The sequence below is a fragment of the Poecile atricapillus genome, chromosome 23 (genome assembly GCF_030490865.1).
Source record: "Poecile atricapillus isolate bPoeAtr1 chromosome 23, bPoeAtr1.hap1, whole genome shotgun sequence".
Classification (NCBI taxonomy): domain Eukaryota; kingdom Metazoa; phylum Chordata; class Aves; order Passeriformes; family Paridae; genus Poecile; species Poecile atricapillus.
The window spans coordinates 6,436,058-6,450,250 of record NC_081271.1 but is presented as its reverse complement, the minus strand read 5'-3'; the positions used below and the strand labels follow the sequence as shown (position 1 = coordinate 6,450,250).

General features: G+C 50.8%; 1 protein-coding gene and 1 long non-coding RNA gene across 3 annotated transcripts in view; one reads left to right on the top strand and one right to left on the bottom strand.

The window, feature by feature from the left end:
* Nucleotides 1-7,426, bottom strand: part of KDM5B (lysine demethylase 5B) — a 55,246-nt gene extending 47,820 nt beyond the window's left edge. For both annotated transcript variants that reach the window (XM_058855764.1, XM_058855765.1), the window contains exon 1: nt 7,156-7,426. In XM_058855764.1, coding sequence (XP_058711747.1) covers nt 7,156-7,293 — 138 coding nt within the window. In that variant the 5' untranslated portion in view covers nt 7,294-7,426. The remainder of the gene's footprint in view (nt 1-7,155) is intronic.
* Nucleotides 7,427-7,939: 513 nt separating this feature from the next.
* On the top strand, nt 7,940-9,553 carry LOC131587695 (uncharacterized). Its single transcript, XR_009279409.1, has 3 exons — nt 7,940-8,063; nt 8,512-8,699; nt 9,381-9,553. It is a non-coding gene; the product is annotated as an uncharacterized LOC131587695 (long non-coding RNA).
* Nucleotides 9,554-14,193: the final 4,640 nt, after the last annotated feature.

Below are 14,193 nucleotides of genomic sequence, written 5' to 3'. Positions count from 1 at the left end.
CAGAACCCACACAAACCCATTATCACCCGGCAGTGGGTCAGCCACAAAGCTCCTGTCTAACGGGAACTAATCCCTCTGTGACCCTGTTAAAGGCTAACATTAGTTGGGAACTCCAATCATCAGCTAACCCAGTTTGTGATCAACAGTCCTTCCTTGGTCATTTGGAAAGGAGGAGATTTTTCCATCAAACCCCCTGAATTTTTCCTTGCCATAAGGGACTGTATTTCTTATTTGAGACAAAACTGGACTCTGTTATTATGTATTGCAGGCTAGCAAGGGAGAACAGGCACAACCACAGATCCTTCCCATCTGAGAACCACAGCCAAGGATGAGTGGGAATCACCTCTCTAGATCCCAGTGTTTCCATGCCAGCTCTACACCTGGAGAGAAATAAAGGCTCAGGTAAGCTGGAGATGATTCTCAAGCAGGGCCAGCTGCTCCTTGGGATCCAAAGGCAGAGAGCACAGAAACTACACACAGGGTTTGAACCTGTAAACACAACAGGCAGCTTCATGCTTCATGCACAGAAAATGCCAGGCTCCTCTCCATGGAGGCACCTGCATGCAAGGAACAGGTACAGCACCACTGCACTGCAGGTACAGCTGGGGGTGGATGGGCTGTTGGGATCAGCAAATCCCAGATCCCCGATTCACTTCAGAGCACTGACCAAGACCCTGAAACAGAGCATCCATCAGGGCTGGGGCCAGACCCAGCTGTTGGTGTGTGAGGGCACCAGACCCCAAGAGCTGTTGCCACCTCCCCTCAAGGCACAGGGCTACCCTACTTTGCTCTAATCCCCAGTACACTCCCAGAGTGTGCAACCAGCACAGACAGCACACTGTTCCTCAGGCTGTCCCATCACAGCCCTTGGAGTGAATCCATACCCTCTTCAGAGCTGTAGCTGGCAGCTTTCAAACCTCAATTTCACTCCCAGTGTAATTCAGATTAGACCTGAATTTCACAGCCATCTGGAACAGTTCTGGACAACTCCACCAGCCTCAGCCATGAGCAGCTGCAGAGCCTCGGCTGCCCAGGGATTCCCTGTGGCTCCCACCATCCACTGCCTGGCTCTCCACAGCATTCTCCCTTTCCAGCTGCTCAGATTCACCATCCCAGGTAAAGCACCTGTTCCCAAGGAAGACCTTTCACTCAGACACTCCTAAGGGCAGCAGGCTGGAAGTTCCCACAAGTTCCTCCTGACTTCTAAAATCACTCAACCTGGTCTCCTGGACATTGACACAGCATTCCTCCCCAGCACACCCCAGATATAACCCAGTCATCTGGGATTGAGAGGAAGCATGTCCTAATGGATACATGGCATGGTTTGATTCCATCCACTGGCAGATTTGGTTTCAATACTGGGCAATGGAGCCATGTTTAGCTTTAAACTCAATTTCCAGCTATAAGCTAACTGACTAAAGGCTTACGTTGAACAAAAAACTACATTCTATCTATGTTATTCTTGCCCCATATGGAAAGTTCTGAACTAAATTGTTTCATCTTAAATCTTCAATGAGCTGAAAAGCATGTGTTGAAAATCCCCCACAGAAAGAAACTGAGGCATCGAGAGGAAACCCTCATTGTCTTTTAAGCCCACCCCAATTTTTCAGTGATTCTGAAGAGCAGAAACCACCCATGGTGACCATAGCAACCCTGTGTATGGCCACTTCCATAATAAAATAAATAATAAACTAAAAATAATTACTCTTTTGCATATTTTCTTCCTAATTAGAGATCTGTAAATAACCTACTCTGAATTTACCTAATTACACAACATGACCCCTGTGATGATTATGACAAGTTCTTCATTTAAAGCCAACATTTCCTAATGACCTTTAGAAGCTGATCTATTTTTCTTCATATGAATTGACAGCAGGGCAACAGGAACTTCAGCACAAAAATATCTCTTCCCCTCCTAAAACTTCATTCTTGATCCAAAAATTCCCGAAAAGTGGCAGATAGATTCACCACTTTCCATCCTTCACTTTCCCCTTCCAGCTGATCCTCTCTCAGTCAGAAATGCTGTGTTTCCTGACTCACCCGAGCCTGGCCCCAGTGGCTCAGGCTAGGCTCGCCAGGATTGACAGACACGGCAGCACCTCTGCTTTCTCCCACTGAAGCTCACTTACATGTTGTAATTGAGTTATCTCTGTGTTTTCTTTTTGATAAAATCAACTGACTGAGCCTATGTGTATTATCAAATCCAAAGGATCATCACCATCAGCTTCCTGTTTCAGACAAAGTATTGCAATTCTCTGCATTAATTCCTGTTTTAATGGTGGTTTGCTTTACGGCTTCAGGAGCAGATTGCCAGAACCCTCAGTCAAGCAGCTCCAAAATGGGATTTTTTTTCTGTTTTCTCCATAAAAATGAAAATAAATGAAGCAACTAGCTGAATGAGAAGCCTAAACAGACCTTAAGAGGTTTAAACAACATTTAAATCAATGTTGCTCCTCAAAATATGTCCCTGGCGGAGTAGATCCAGTTCTCCCAAGCCCTGAGCCTTTAGGTTTCACTACTCAGGCTCCACTGAGGTTAAATGCTTCAAAATTCCTTATTTCATGTGCCAAACTTTTCTGATTCTTCTCTGTGCCCTCTCCAGTTGTCAAATCTTTTTAAAATCCTCCAATGAGTGCAGGGTCCCGAATGCAGAATTTTCTACTCTCGTGCTGCCACAGAGGTAAAATCTCCCCATTTATCACCGAGAAACCCCAGAGCTCCCATTCCACCATCACACTGCTTTCCACAGGGATCCACAGTTATTTTTCTACACTCCTTCCTCCTCTAAGATGTTCTATGCTCCTTTGTTCCAAAGGTAGACCTTCTCATTGAGTCCTACTTAAGTGATTACTGTTTCATAATATCCATTGTTTATTGGGCAACTGGGATCCCTCTAAAGCAATGAGCCACCACCATAACTCCATTCAGAATCACAGCTTTTGCTCCTCTAGACTTGTAATGAAAATTACACACCCTTGGCTTGAGGATGTGAGACACCATTAGAAAGGGATCCTTCATTACAAACACTCATTAGTAGTTGAAATAATTTGTGATCTGGTGTATTAATTTTGCACAATAGTAATTTCCATAATTAGAATACTGAACGTAATTAATTTCTAGATCTCAGACAATGACAACACAACTGACTTAACCAAATACATGGTCTCATGGAAAAAAAATAAAACTAATTTGACCACAGCAGTGTTCATACAGCTGTATTCTATACTATCACCACCCAAGTTCCTATCTGGGATTATTCCAGACATTCTTCCACTCTGGAGCTAGAGGAGAACCCTTGCACCCAAAAAGAACTTAAACCATTAAGGAAATTGATTCTTCCTGTTCTCAAGTTCACCAGTATTCCAGGATTTACTGAAAACTGACAATCAATAATTTTGATAACTCCAGTGTCAATTCCTTCAAAATTCCAGCTCTGCTAATACAGACTTTCTAATCATTAAATTCTTGGTTTAAGTTATTTGAAAGGCTTAACAGCACTTCTCCATCTTCATGGTATTTAGAGCAATGAAATTTAGTCTGGATGTTCTCAATTTTAATGCTTGGCCTTGGAAAAGTTATGATGTTTCTAGTACATTGTACAATACTGTGCATTTTGAAATGCATCTATATGGTAAGTAAGGCTTAAGTAATCATTATTTATTATCTCTTCACATCAGCAAAGCAACGATGCAATGAAGTGAAGGAAGAGCCCATCTTCAAGAAAGGCTTGGAGCATTTGATACCACTCCTGCTCTCCATGTTACTGTTAACTCTTCAAGCTAAGCTTCATATTTGTTAGACTATTTGCTTCCATTAATTACTACGATTCTATGAATTAACTACCTACTTTGAAGAGCAACTCCATTCTCAAGCAATTCCACATTTGACCCCCTAAATGCATCCTTGATTTGCAGAGCTATTACAAGCTTCTAGAATACAAGGCAGCCACTTGACATGCCAAGTTTTGGAGTAAACTTAGCTTATTCCAAACTACCAGATACTGTTTAAATGAAGAAATCCTAATAAAAGGTGCTTTTGGTTCATAGAAGAAAATTCTAACTACAAAATGGCACCTGATGGACTGCAAACAAGTTGTACCCCACCCACTTTCCTGTATCCAGCTCCCCTTCCCCCAGAGATCCGCAAGAGACTCAAATTTAAATCTCTACTTTATGCAGCTCGTTAACTACCAGGAACAACCACCATCTGAGCATTTTGCTGCCAATGGGACTCTCTACTCGTGCTCCACACTGCTGACAAAAGGCCACAGAGAACACAGTGCCAGTGAGCTGGTTATTGCTGCACCTCCCACCAGTCACTGCAGCATCTCAGAATCCCCAGACAAGAGCAAAACTCAGTCATTGGTGCTGGCTAGAACTGGAATGAAGGGGAAGAAAACTCCTTTTGAGTGCTCAACTGGAAACTGCCACGCAGAAATTGGACCTCCTGTTATATTCCTGGATCTTCTTTCATCTTGTGAACATGCAGTGATCACCCAGAATCCTCTGTCTTCCACCCAGATGTCTTCTGCACATCAGCTGCCTCAATATCCCCTCACTAAACGTGTCACTGTCCTCCAAAGCTGCCACACCAGAAGCCACTGCAGATGTAGTTTTCTCTGGGCCCACCTGGTTCCCAGCTAATGGCAGCAGAAAGGGACCAGAGAAAGCCCTGCTGCTGGTCCTTCAGAGCCCAGGGAGCTCTCCTGTGTGTGCTCCAGCGCTGGAGCATCAAAGCCAGCTCCGGAGCAAGGACTTGTTCACGAGCAAATGGGAAAGCTACAGCTGGGCACCACCAGTCTCACACAACATTATTCCATGCTGCTGCTCATATACAGAAACACAAGCAAGGTTTAAGCTAAAATTATGCCAGCCCAACTATCGTATCTTCAATTCCTCTCTCGGCACAGATCCTGACAGCTCATGGTGCTGCCTACCTGCTCCCCAGCACGTAACCAGACTGCGCACGCCGGCAAGAGATTCCCTCAGATGCAGGAAGATTCCAAACCTCAGCCATCACCAAACAAGGCATCCATATGGAACACACACACTGCTGTGCAAAGGCTAGTACAGTCTTTAGCTCACAGTATTACAGACCCCTCGATTACACCAAAAAAGAACAATAACTGAATATTCACTGCGGCCCTGATCGCAGGGGGAAGGCCAGGAACTACGTCAACTTAAAGGCTTTTCTGGTTGCTTTGGAAGAGCTCCCTCTATGCTCCAGGCCGCTCAACCAACCACGCACTTCACAAGCCATCCCAGGCATTATCCAGGGCAGATAAAGCCATGGCAGCTCAGCTCTCCCAAAGCCAGGCTCCACAGAACTACCCGTGCTCAGCCCTCAGCAGCTCCAACTATTTTCATCCTGCTTCTAAATACGCTCAAAGAGCTGATCACACGGCCAGGCAGGCACAACACCTGGTGTAATATCTGGTACAATACCTGCCCCTTCAGGAAGAGAAGATGAGAACGGCTGAAAATACAGTTGCAATAAGTAATTCAGTCCTTTGGAGGGCTGTTGATTTATGATCTCCAACAGATAACATCCTACAAGCAGCTTTCTGATAAGGTTTTGGCTTTTTACACAAGCAGCCAAGAAAGACGGGAATTTTTTTCGATGAGATGTTTCTAAAACAAAAAAGACACACCCCTCAAAAACAAAAACACCCAAACAAACAACTCCCCCTGCCCCAAGGAACCTGACCAAAAAGAAAAAGCAGTTCTGGTCACAGCTGCTGAAACACTGTTGGCAGCTTAAAATCCTAAAATGTCTACTAAAAAATACTACAGAACTTCAATGGTGACTCTGTAACAAAAACCATTTAGCCCCTTAACTCTGAGCATCTGGCTGCCCTGCATGAAAAGAAGCCCTGGCACACTCTACCAGGGCACAAATTCAAGAGCGGTCTTCACACAGCAACCGGAGATTCTTCCTCCAGAGAGCTGAAACACCTTCCTTCCTCTCCAGCAAGATTCACATAATTCACTCTGCTACAAACATTTCTGCCACCTCAGACACTAACTCAGCAAGTTACTACTATTTTAATTCAGAAGAAAAAGGATGGACACAACAGGAGTCCCAGCAACAACCACAATACAAAAGTGAGGAGTGTGTGTTTCTGAACGTTACTTCTTTGAAGTCAAAGTCTCACTCGCAAAACTTCAGTCCACAGAACTGTTCTGCCAGCTCTCCCCTTGCTGAGGGAGATGTAAGCTCAGAGCCTGTTTAACATTCTACTTGTCGCCGTCATGTTAACTGCCTTACCCGGCTGCACCACTCCAAGACTCGCACCACGCTCCACTTAGGGGAAGAGCAATTCACTCAAAATAAAGATGATTTACATATTGTTTAATTAGATTATTACTTTGAGAAGCCCCTCTCCTCACCAATGGGGGTGTTCATACCTTTAAACAAACTAACATTTCTGACTACACAAAACTATGGTTCCAAGATCGTCACAGCATTTTTTAGTGAATTGAGTCGACCAACAAGGGGAAATCAGAATTCATACCCTAATTTTGAGCTTACTACACCATCGGTCGAGATGATGATGATAAAGATGAAGGCTTACTACTTCTTCCCACTGTGGATTGCATTCTAAAATGGTGGCCATGTCTGTGTAGGCTTCAGCTCGCAGAGCCACCAGCCAAACTCACGGCTGCGGAGTTTTGTCTTGTCCAACTTGAGAAACAGTTCTCTGTGCTAAAAGTGCGCCGGGGCCGGGGAGGCCGCGGCGGGGCCGGGGGCGGCGGGGAGCGGGTCCCTCCGGCCCCACATCGCCACAATGCCAACATGGAGGGCAACACCCCGGCACCTCCTCCGGGGCTCGGCGGGGCCGCTCCGGGCGCGAGGCCCCGGCCGACCCCAGGAGCCGGGGGGAGGCCGGGCCCGGCCGGGGCAGCTGCCCCCCCGCCCCCGCTCCCTCCACGGCCGCTCCGGCGACTCCCCCACCGGGAGCTCCGACACTTGGGAGCCACTTCACGGAGGGAGCGGTCGGTCCCTTCTGTCCCCTCAGCCCCGGCCCGGTGAAACTTCCGAGGGGCGGCGGGGCGACCCCGCCTGCCTGGGGTCACCTGCGCGGCCGCGGGCCGGGGGGAGCCGGGCCGGGCCCCACACAAAGGCCGCTCCCGGCGGCGCCATGCGGGCACTCACCGGCGGCGGCCGCACCTTGCAGATGCCGGTCTGCTCGGCGATGGGCCGGATCTTGTGGATGAAGGCGAAGGGGTCGGCGAACTCCTCCCAGCTGGGCTCGAAGACGGGGCACTCGGGCGGGGGCAGGAACTCGGCCATGGCCCGGCCGGGGCGGCCGCTCCGCTCCGCGCTCCGAACAATCTCCGGAGCCGCCGCGCTCCGTGCGCGTCCGCGGGGGGGCCGGGGCTGGGAAAAGAGTCCGCCCGGCCCGGGCAGGGGAGGGGGCGCGGCTGCCCCGCCCCGCCCGCGCCTTTGTGCGGGGGCGCCGGGGCCGGACCGGGGAGGGCCCGTTGGGGGCGGGGGGAAGAGGCAGCGGCGGCTCCTCTGGAGCGCGGCCTGGCCCGCGCGGCGCCGATCCGACACCCGCTACCGGGGGCCCGGCGGAGAGCGAGGCCCCGAGAGCGCCGCTCACCGCGGCCGCTGGGAGTCCCTCCCGGTGCCCCCCGCCCCTCCGGGCCGCAGCTTCGCGTCCCCCGCTCGCACCGCCTTTGTGCGGGGCCCCTGGGCCCGGGCGCGCTGCGGCCGCTCCCCCCAGCACCGCTGGTTCGGGGAGGCCCCGGGCCGCGCTCGCGCCCCCCGGGCCGGCCCGTCCCGCCCCCCCGCGCGGGGCCGCCGGCGCTGTGTTTACATGCGCGGAGGGATCCGCACAGCTGACAGCGGCCCACGGCCGGCGCTTCTTTTTTTAAAGAGCCTCTTCGCGCGCCTCCATTGGCTGCGCGCGGTCGCGTCACGCGCGGGGCGGGGCCGTCCGCCTCCGCGCGGCCGCATTGTCTGCCCCGGCCGCGGAGCCCCCGCGGCCCCGGCCCGGCCCCTTTGTTCGGGGGGGAGCCGGGCCATTGTCCTGCCCGCCGGCCCCGGGCAGCGCGGGGGTAAGGAGCGGTCCTGTTGCCGAGGGAGAGCGGCGAGGTGTCCCCCCCCCCCGCGCCCCGGCGGTTACCGGAGCTCCCCCCGCCGGGGGTCCCACACGGGGCGGTCCCGGCCTCAGGAGCGGGGCTGGGGGCGGTGCCGGGCGGGGGAGGGGCGGCCCCGCCGCAGCAGGCGCCGCACGTAGCGCACGTGCGCGGGGGGGCGGCCCCGCTCCCGCCCCCGGACCGGCCCCCGGCCCCGGCACCGCCCCCGCCAGGGACCCCCACACCGCCGGAGCCGCGGCTTCCGCGGCCCCTGGAGGCACAAAGTCACCCTCGGTACTCCAAACCACCGGTCCAGAGCAGAGCCAACCCGGGTGCTGTCACATCCGACAATGAAACAAACAATTGCAACTTTTGAGACGTGCACACAATGCTCAGGGTGTAATTTTTTGTAAAACTTCACTTACAGGTTTCAAGTTTCCCCTGTTAACTGCCGTGGCTAGAGAAGTAACACCGAGTTGTAGAGCTGGGAGTCAGGCACCGAGGCACTCAGTTTACCGTACTGCACAGCAGGAACGCTCATGGAATCAGCTCCAAAAAAAGCTCCATGTCACACAGCTGCTCCCAGCGCAGAGGAACACCTTCCCCAGGAGATGGGTGAGGAGGAAACTGTCAGGTCTCCACACTGCTGCTCAGGATTACAGTGAATCAAAAATTTGTACTAAGTGCTCAGGGCCAGTTTAGGACAAACCAAATTCTTTTCCTTACTTAAAAATGGAGGAAAAAAAAATGTGGACACAGCTTTTGTAAAGCATTTGTGCAGGCAGTGTCAAAGGGAGAGATCTGCTCTGAGCTTGTCCTTGCTGGAGCCTGTCCCTGGGGGAATGCAGAGGAGCAGGACCCACACCCCGGGGGCTGCCAAGGGAACAGGACAAGGCACCAGCTCTGAGCCTGGCAGCACAGGCTGCTCTCCTTCCCAGCCTGGGCGCAGGGGCTGTGCTGGGCCAGCGCTGCCCAGGCCGAGCTCAGAGCCAGCACACAGCCCCAGGCAGCACAGCACAGGCACCAACGCTCAGAGCTAAGCTCTGACAGGGCGGACCCAGACTCACACTGATGCAGCTCCAAGGGATCAGGCAGGCTCAGCTTCTGGGAGCCCCAGAGGGTCCTCAGCCAGCAGGAGCATCTCCAATTTCCAGGAGGCTCCTGCCCTTTCCTTTCCTTTGACCTGCATCTGATAGAAGTCACTGTACTCCTTTCCTTGTACAAAAGCAAGATCAGGGAGCTTCAACCCTAGATGTAAAATGCACCATATCCATTTGTACTTCCATTTACACCTAGAGACCCTACAGTACAAGTCACCAAATATCACCATCTGGGAAGAAAATTAAGCTGGTTGATCACCTTCCAACAGCTGGTCTGCAGCACATCCCAAACTTGAGGGGCTCTGTCAGGGAGAACACTACCTTTGAAACTTTGGGTCTGAGTGTCCCTGAGGGGCAGAGATGTTTGAACAACAGTGAGTTATGGCATTCCACAAATAAATCCATTTCTGCAATGATTCCCTGAGGACTCCTTTCATCAGAGCTGAAGGACCACATTCAGCAGAACTGTTTCTGCTACTTGTCACATCTAAAGGCCTCCCATGGGGCTGTGATGAAAAAACAGTCAGACATAGGTGTTTTACTTAGGTAGTTCTGATGGAGAAGAAAAAGCACTTGCTACAAAGATCTGAAGATGAGCAAAGCAGGGAGATCAAGGGATGACCCAGGGATAAAAAACAGGTGCCTTGAAGGGAGGGCAAAGTGGCTCAGGGGTGGATAAGATAGAGATTTAAGGCAAGCAGGAAGCCCTGGAGGGTTTGTGTATCCAAACAGGCATCTTACTTGTCTTTCCTGCTAACCTTGCTACTGTTAACAAAAACACTTCATCACCACAAATGTATACTTTTGCACATTACCTTCTCTGTATCTTCCCTCTGCTGTGACATCTGCAGTGTTTGCTCTGTTCAGGGGATTAGTGTGGCACAGCACTATCTGGCTTAGAAACCCAATTCCCCAAGTATTAGAGGCACAAGCTGCAGGAAGGAAAGCTGATTTCCCTCGGCTGGAATGAGAGTGCAGATATTCCTTCTTCATGGTTCAGTTGACTGCCATTAATTAACACCTTTCATTAGATGGGCTTTTTCCAAGCTTGTTCCATTTGTGCCCTGTGAGCAGATTTCCCCTGTTTGCTGCAGCTCAGTGTTAACCCAGGAGTAGCTGCAGGGCTGGCAGGGACCAAGCAGGGACCAAGAGAAATAAGGGAGCAGGACTCCAATATGTAGTGCAAAGGCCATCCAAAGGGGCTGGCCCAAAGTGAGGAGTGCCAAGGCTTCCAATTGAAGCCAAGCATTCTTCACCACATCAGGGGTTTATTCTTGGCAACTCCTTCATCCTCACCCAGCTGTGAGCTCCAAACACAGTGTCTGTCCAATACCATCCACATCCCAGTGTCCCTTTGCACACTGCTGCAGTACAGCTCTCCTCACACACCATTTTACTGCAGGAGTCCCATCACCCTGGAGGAATATTTAGAAAGTTTTTTGTGTTTTCTTGGATGGACACCATACTGTGAACTTTCCTACTACTGCAAACCTCTCATTTGTTCTCCTGTCTGGAGCACCTCATTCACACAGCCTATACTGACTTGCTTGTATTTATGTATCTGACTCAGACACTGCAAGGAAGATCACAGAATCCCAGACTGGTTTGGATTGGGAGGGACTTCAAAGCTCATCTTGTTCCACCCCCTGCCATGGGCAGGGACACCTTCCGCTATTCTCACGTTGCTCCAAGCCCTGTCCAACCTGGCCTTGGACACTTCAGGGATGGGGCAGCCACAGCTGCTCTGGGCAACCTGTGCCAGAGCCTCAGCACCCTCACAGGGAGGAATTCCTTCCCAATACTCCATCTAACCCTGTCCTCTGGCAGTGTGAAGCCATTCCCTTGTAAATAGTCTCTCTTCATCTTTCCTGTAGGCTCCCTTCAGGTACTGCAAGGCTACAATTAGGTCACCCCAAAGCTTCTCTTCCCCATACTGAACAATCCAAATTTTCTCAGCCTTTCCTCACAGCAGAGTGCTCCATCCCTCTGATCAGCTTCATGGCCTCCCATGGACTCACTCCAGCAGCAGCACATCCTTCCTGTGCTGGGGACCCTAGAGCTAGATGCAACTCTGCAGTTAGTGTCTCATGAGAGCAGAGTAAGGAACAGGTTAATCTTTCCCCCTTCTGTGTACCTGCCCTTGCCATTCTAGACCAGCTCTCCTCTTCAGACAAAGGCTGGCTACCAGTTCCTTGTTCCAGCACCTTCCATCCCAGTCTGGGCCTGTTTGGTTTAATTGTGTGTCACAGCAACAGCACTGCTCTAGCACCCACCAAGTGCTAGTGCCATTGGCCTAGCACAACAGGAACACTGAGAAGAGCAGCTTTAGGAAATGCCATACCCTGGACTTCTGAGCAGACAGCAGATATCTGCTCTTGGGACACTGCAAAAGCCAAGCAAACATCTCCCAGAGGCTCTGCAATGAGCAATACTCAGGGAAATAAGATAACATTGCACAAGCTCCACTCCAGAATAACCCAGAACCGAGCTGGAGGAGATCCTGCCCAGGAGGTGCACTACCATGTCCAGGGACCATCAGCACCACACAGGGACTGGAAATTCCACTGAAGCCAAAACTCTCATTTCATCAGCACAGCCTGGCCTAATTAGAGCTCTACATGTCTAAAGGAGCACAGGGCAGGGAGAGATGTGCTGAGCTTCTCTGCTCTTTAAGAAAATAGGTTCCTGGGAACAAACAGATTTAATAAGCAGAATCTCTGACAGATCAAACCAAACCAGTTTTCCTGGGCAAACCAACAGCCTGTACAAACCTGCAACGTAGTCCAAGTGTCATCATCAAGGCTAGAAAAGAGGTGTACATTTTCCAGCTGCTCCCAGAGATAGTGATGCACATCAGTCCTTGAGAAACAGGGCTATTAGTGACAAGGCACTATGATGTTAGGATCCTGGTTAAAATTACGGAGTATTCTGAATACACTGGGCTCTGGACATTAACAGCATAGCTCCCAGCTCAGACACTGTACTGGATCTTGCTCTCATGACAGGCCAGACTGCCTGTGTCACACTGTGCCCTGAGTGAAGCTCAGCAGCAGCACTCAGATGGGGAATTGCTGGCAACTTTTGCTACAACAGAACCATTGGTTTTAATCTAGAGATGCCCTGGTATGTCTCTGCCTTTCCTCCAGAAGCTGCCCCTCCACACCCCTGTCCCTCTCTGTGATCTCTTCTGCACTCCAGGAGAGCCAAAGAGCCCCAGCAGCTCCTAACTCCTCAGGCTGGAGATGTCAGTACAGGAAACCCTGCTGAGGGGCCTGCAGAGGGGGCAGGCAGGAAACCTGAGCCTCAGCTGTGGTCTGGAACCAAGTGGCCATGGACAGAAGTCCTCCAGCTGCACACAGGTCCAGTAGGGACTGTCAACAGCCAGGTAAGAACAGCTGGTGAGCATGTGGAGCCAGTATGGAAGCTCCCCTGCAGTTGTGCAACTTCCTTCAGCAGTACTTTTATTAATAAAATTCTGTAAGTCCCTTACCCTATCATTAGCTGCTATTAAAGCTGAGTAAAGCCTTACTCCAAATCCTTGCCCAGACTACCCTAAGAACAAGGATAAGCAAACCACAGCTGTTGGAAATGCTGGAAAGGCAGAGCTGAGGTGCAGTTTCACACGCCTCACCTTGCTCTCAGGCAGTCGCTGACTCACACTCAAGAAATTTGGGCTGTACCTTCCTGTGCTTCAGCATGCAAGTGACAGCAGTGTGGGACACAACCTGCTTCCAGGCAGGACATGCAGCAGGTGGGATTCTCATGGTGTGGAGGCTGACATGGGACCTGTCACCAGTGTAGCACTGACAGGCAGTGAGGGTGAGGCTTTGAAGTTCATTATCTTAAGGCAGGTGCCTAAAATAGGTCAGGGTAACCTCACCCAACCCCCCCACCCCACCCCTTGCTGCTCTGCACTGACTGTACAGGGAGCCTGGGGTGACTCGCTCAGCCCCAGGCCTCGGAGCCTGAGAAAGTGAAACCCTGGCAACAACAGAGCAACTTGGGAAACACAATTTTGCCACAATGTATAAAACCACAAAGCCTATCTTTTTTCTGAGAAAACACAATGAGAATGAAAATGCAGCTTCTCTGCCCCAGCCCCTTGGTTGCAGTGAAACAAGGTACCATCACACCAGGTCCCCCAGGATTTTCTGAACTCAGCTGTGGTTTGACAGGACAAGCAGAAGCAGCATGAAGCCCCCCAACAACTCAGCAGACTGTGCCCTGTGCCAGCCCTGCACAGCCCTCTGTCCCTGTGTGCAACTGCACTGTGTGGCTACACCAAATAAACCCCTGCTCCTCCCACCATGCCGTGACACCCCTGGGCCTAGGCAAGGAGAGAAGCTGGTTCTGCAGAAAATGTTTAATTAGCAAATCTTGTTCCTAGTCAGGTTTCCTGCCTCTGCTGCAGCCAAAATCCCCCTCGGTTACCCAGACATGCTCCAGGACTCGCTTTCAGACACACCAGGGGTGACATTACCAAGGCAGTGAGGACACATCATTAGCTTGGGCAATGGCACAGGATTCAGGGATCCTTGTACCCAGGTACCTGTACCTGCATTCCAAATGGATTTACACTCTCAAACTCTCCCACCAGTCTACTAGCCAGGTTTCAATCAAAGCCATCTAAGCACCTGTGGATCACTTAAAATATGCTACAAATTCACAGTCCAAATCTGAACAGACAAGGAGTTGTCTATTAAAACCCAAACTTAAACCTGAGTTTTAAACTGCTCATTCACTGATAAAGAGCTATGGAAAAACTGCTCCTAAAAGGGAATTTAAAGGTGCAGAAATAGCTGCAGATCACTTAAGTACAATGGAGAATGTGCAAGAGCTACATGAATTAAAGCAGAGAAGACATTTTAGTCAATGGTGATGACAAAGGTGACAATGTCAGCAAAGGTGGCAAGAACTCACACGAATTGTACAAAGGCAGACTGATACTGAGCATGGGAGATGGCACACAGCTTAAAAGCAGCTGGGGAGCCAGCAGGCACTTAAAGAGG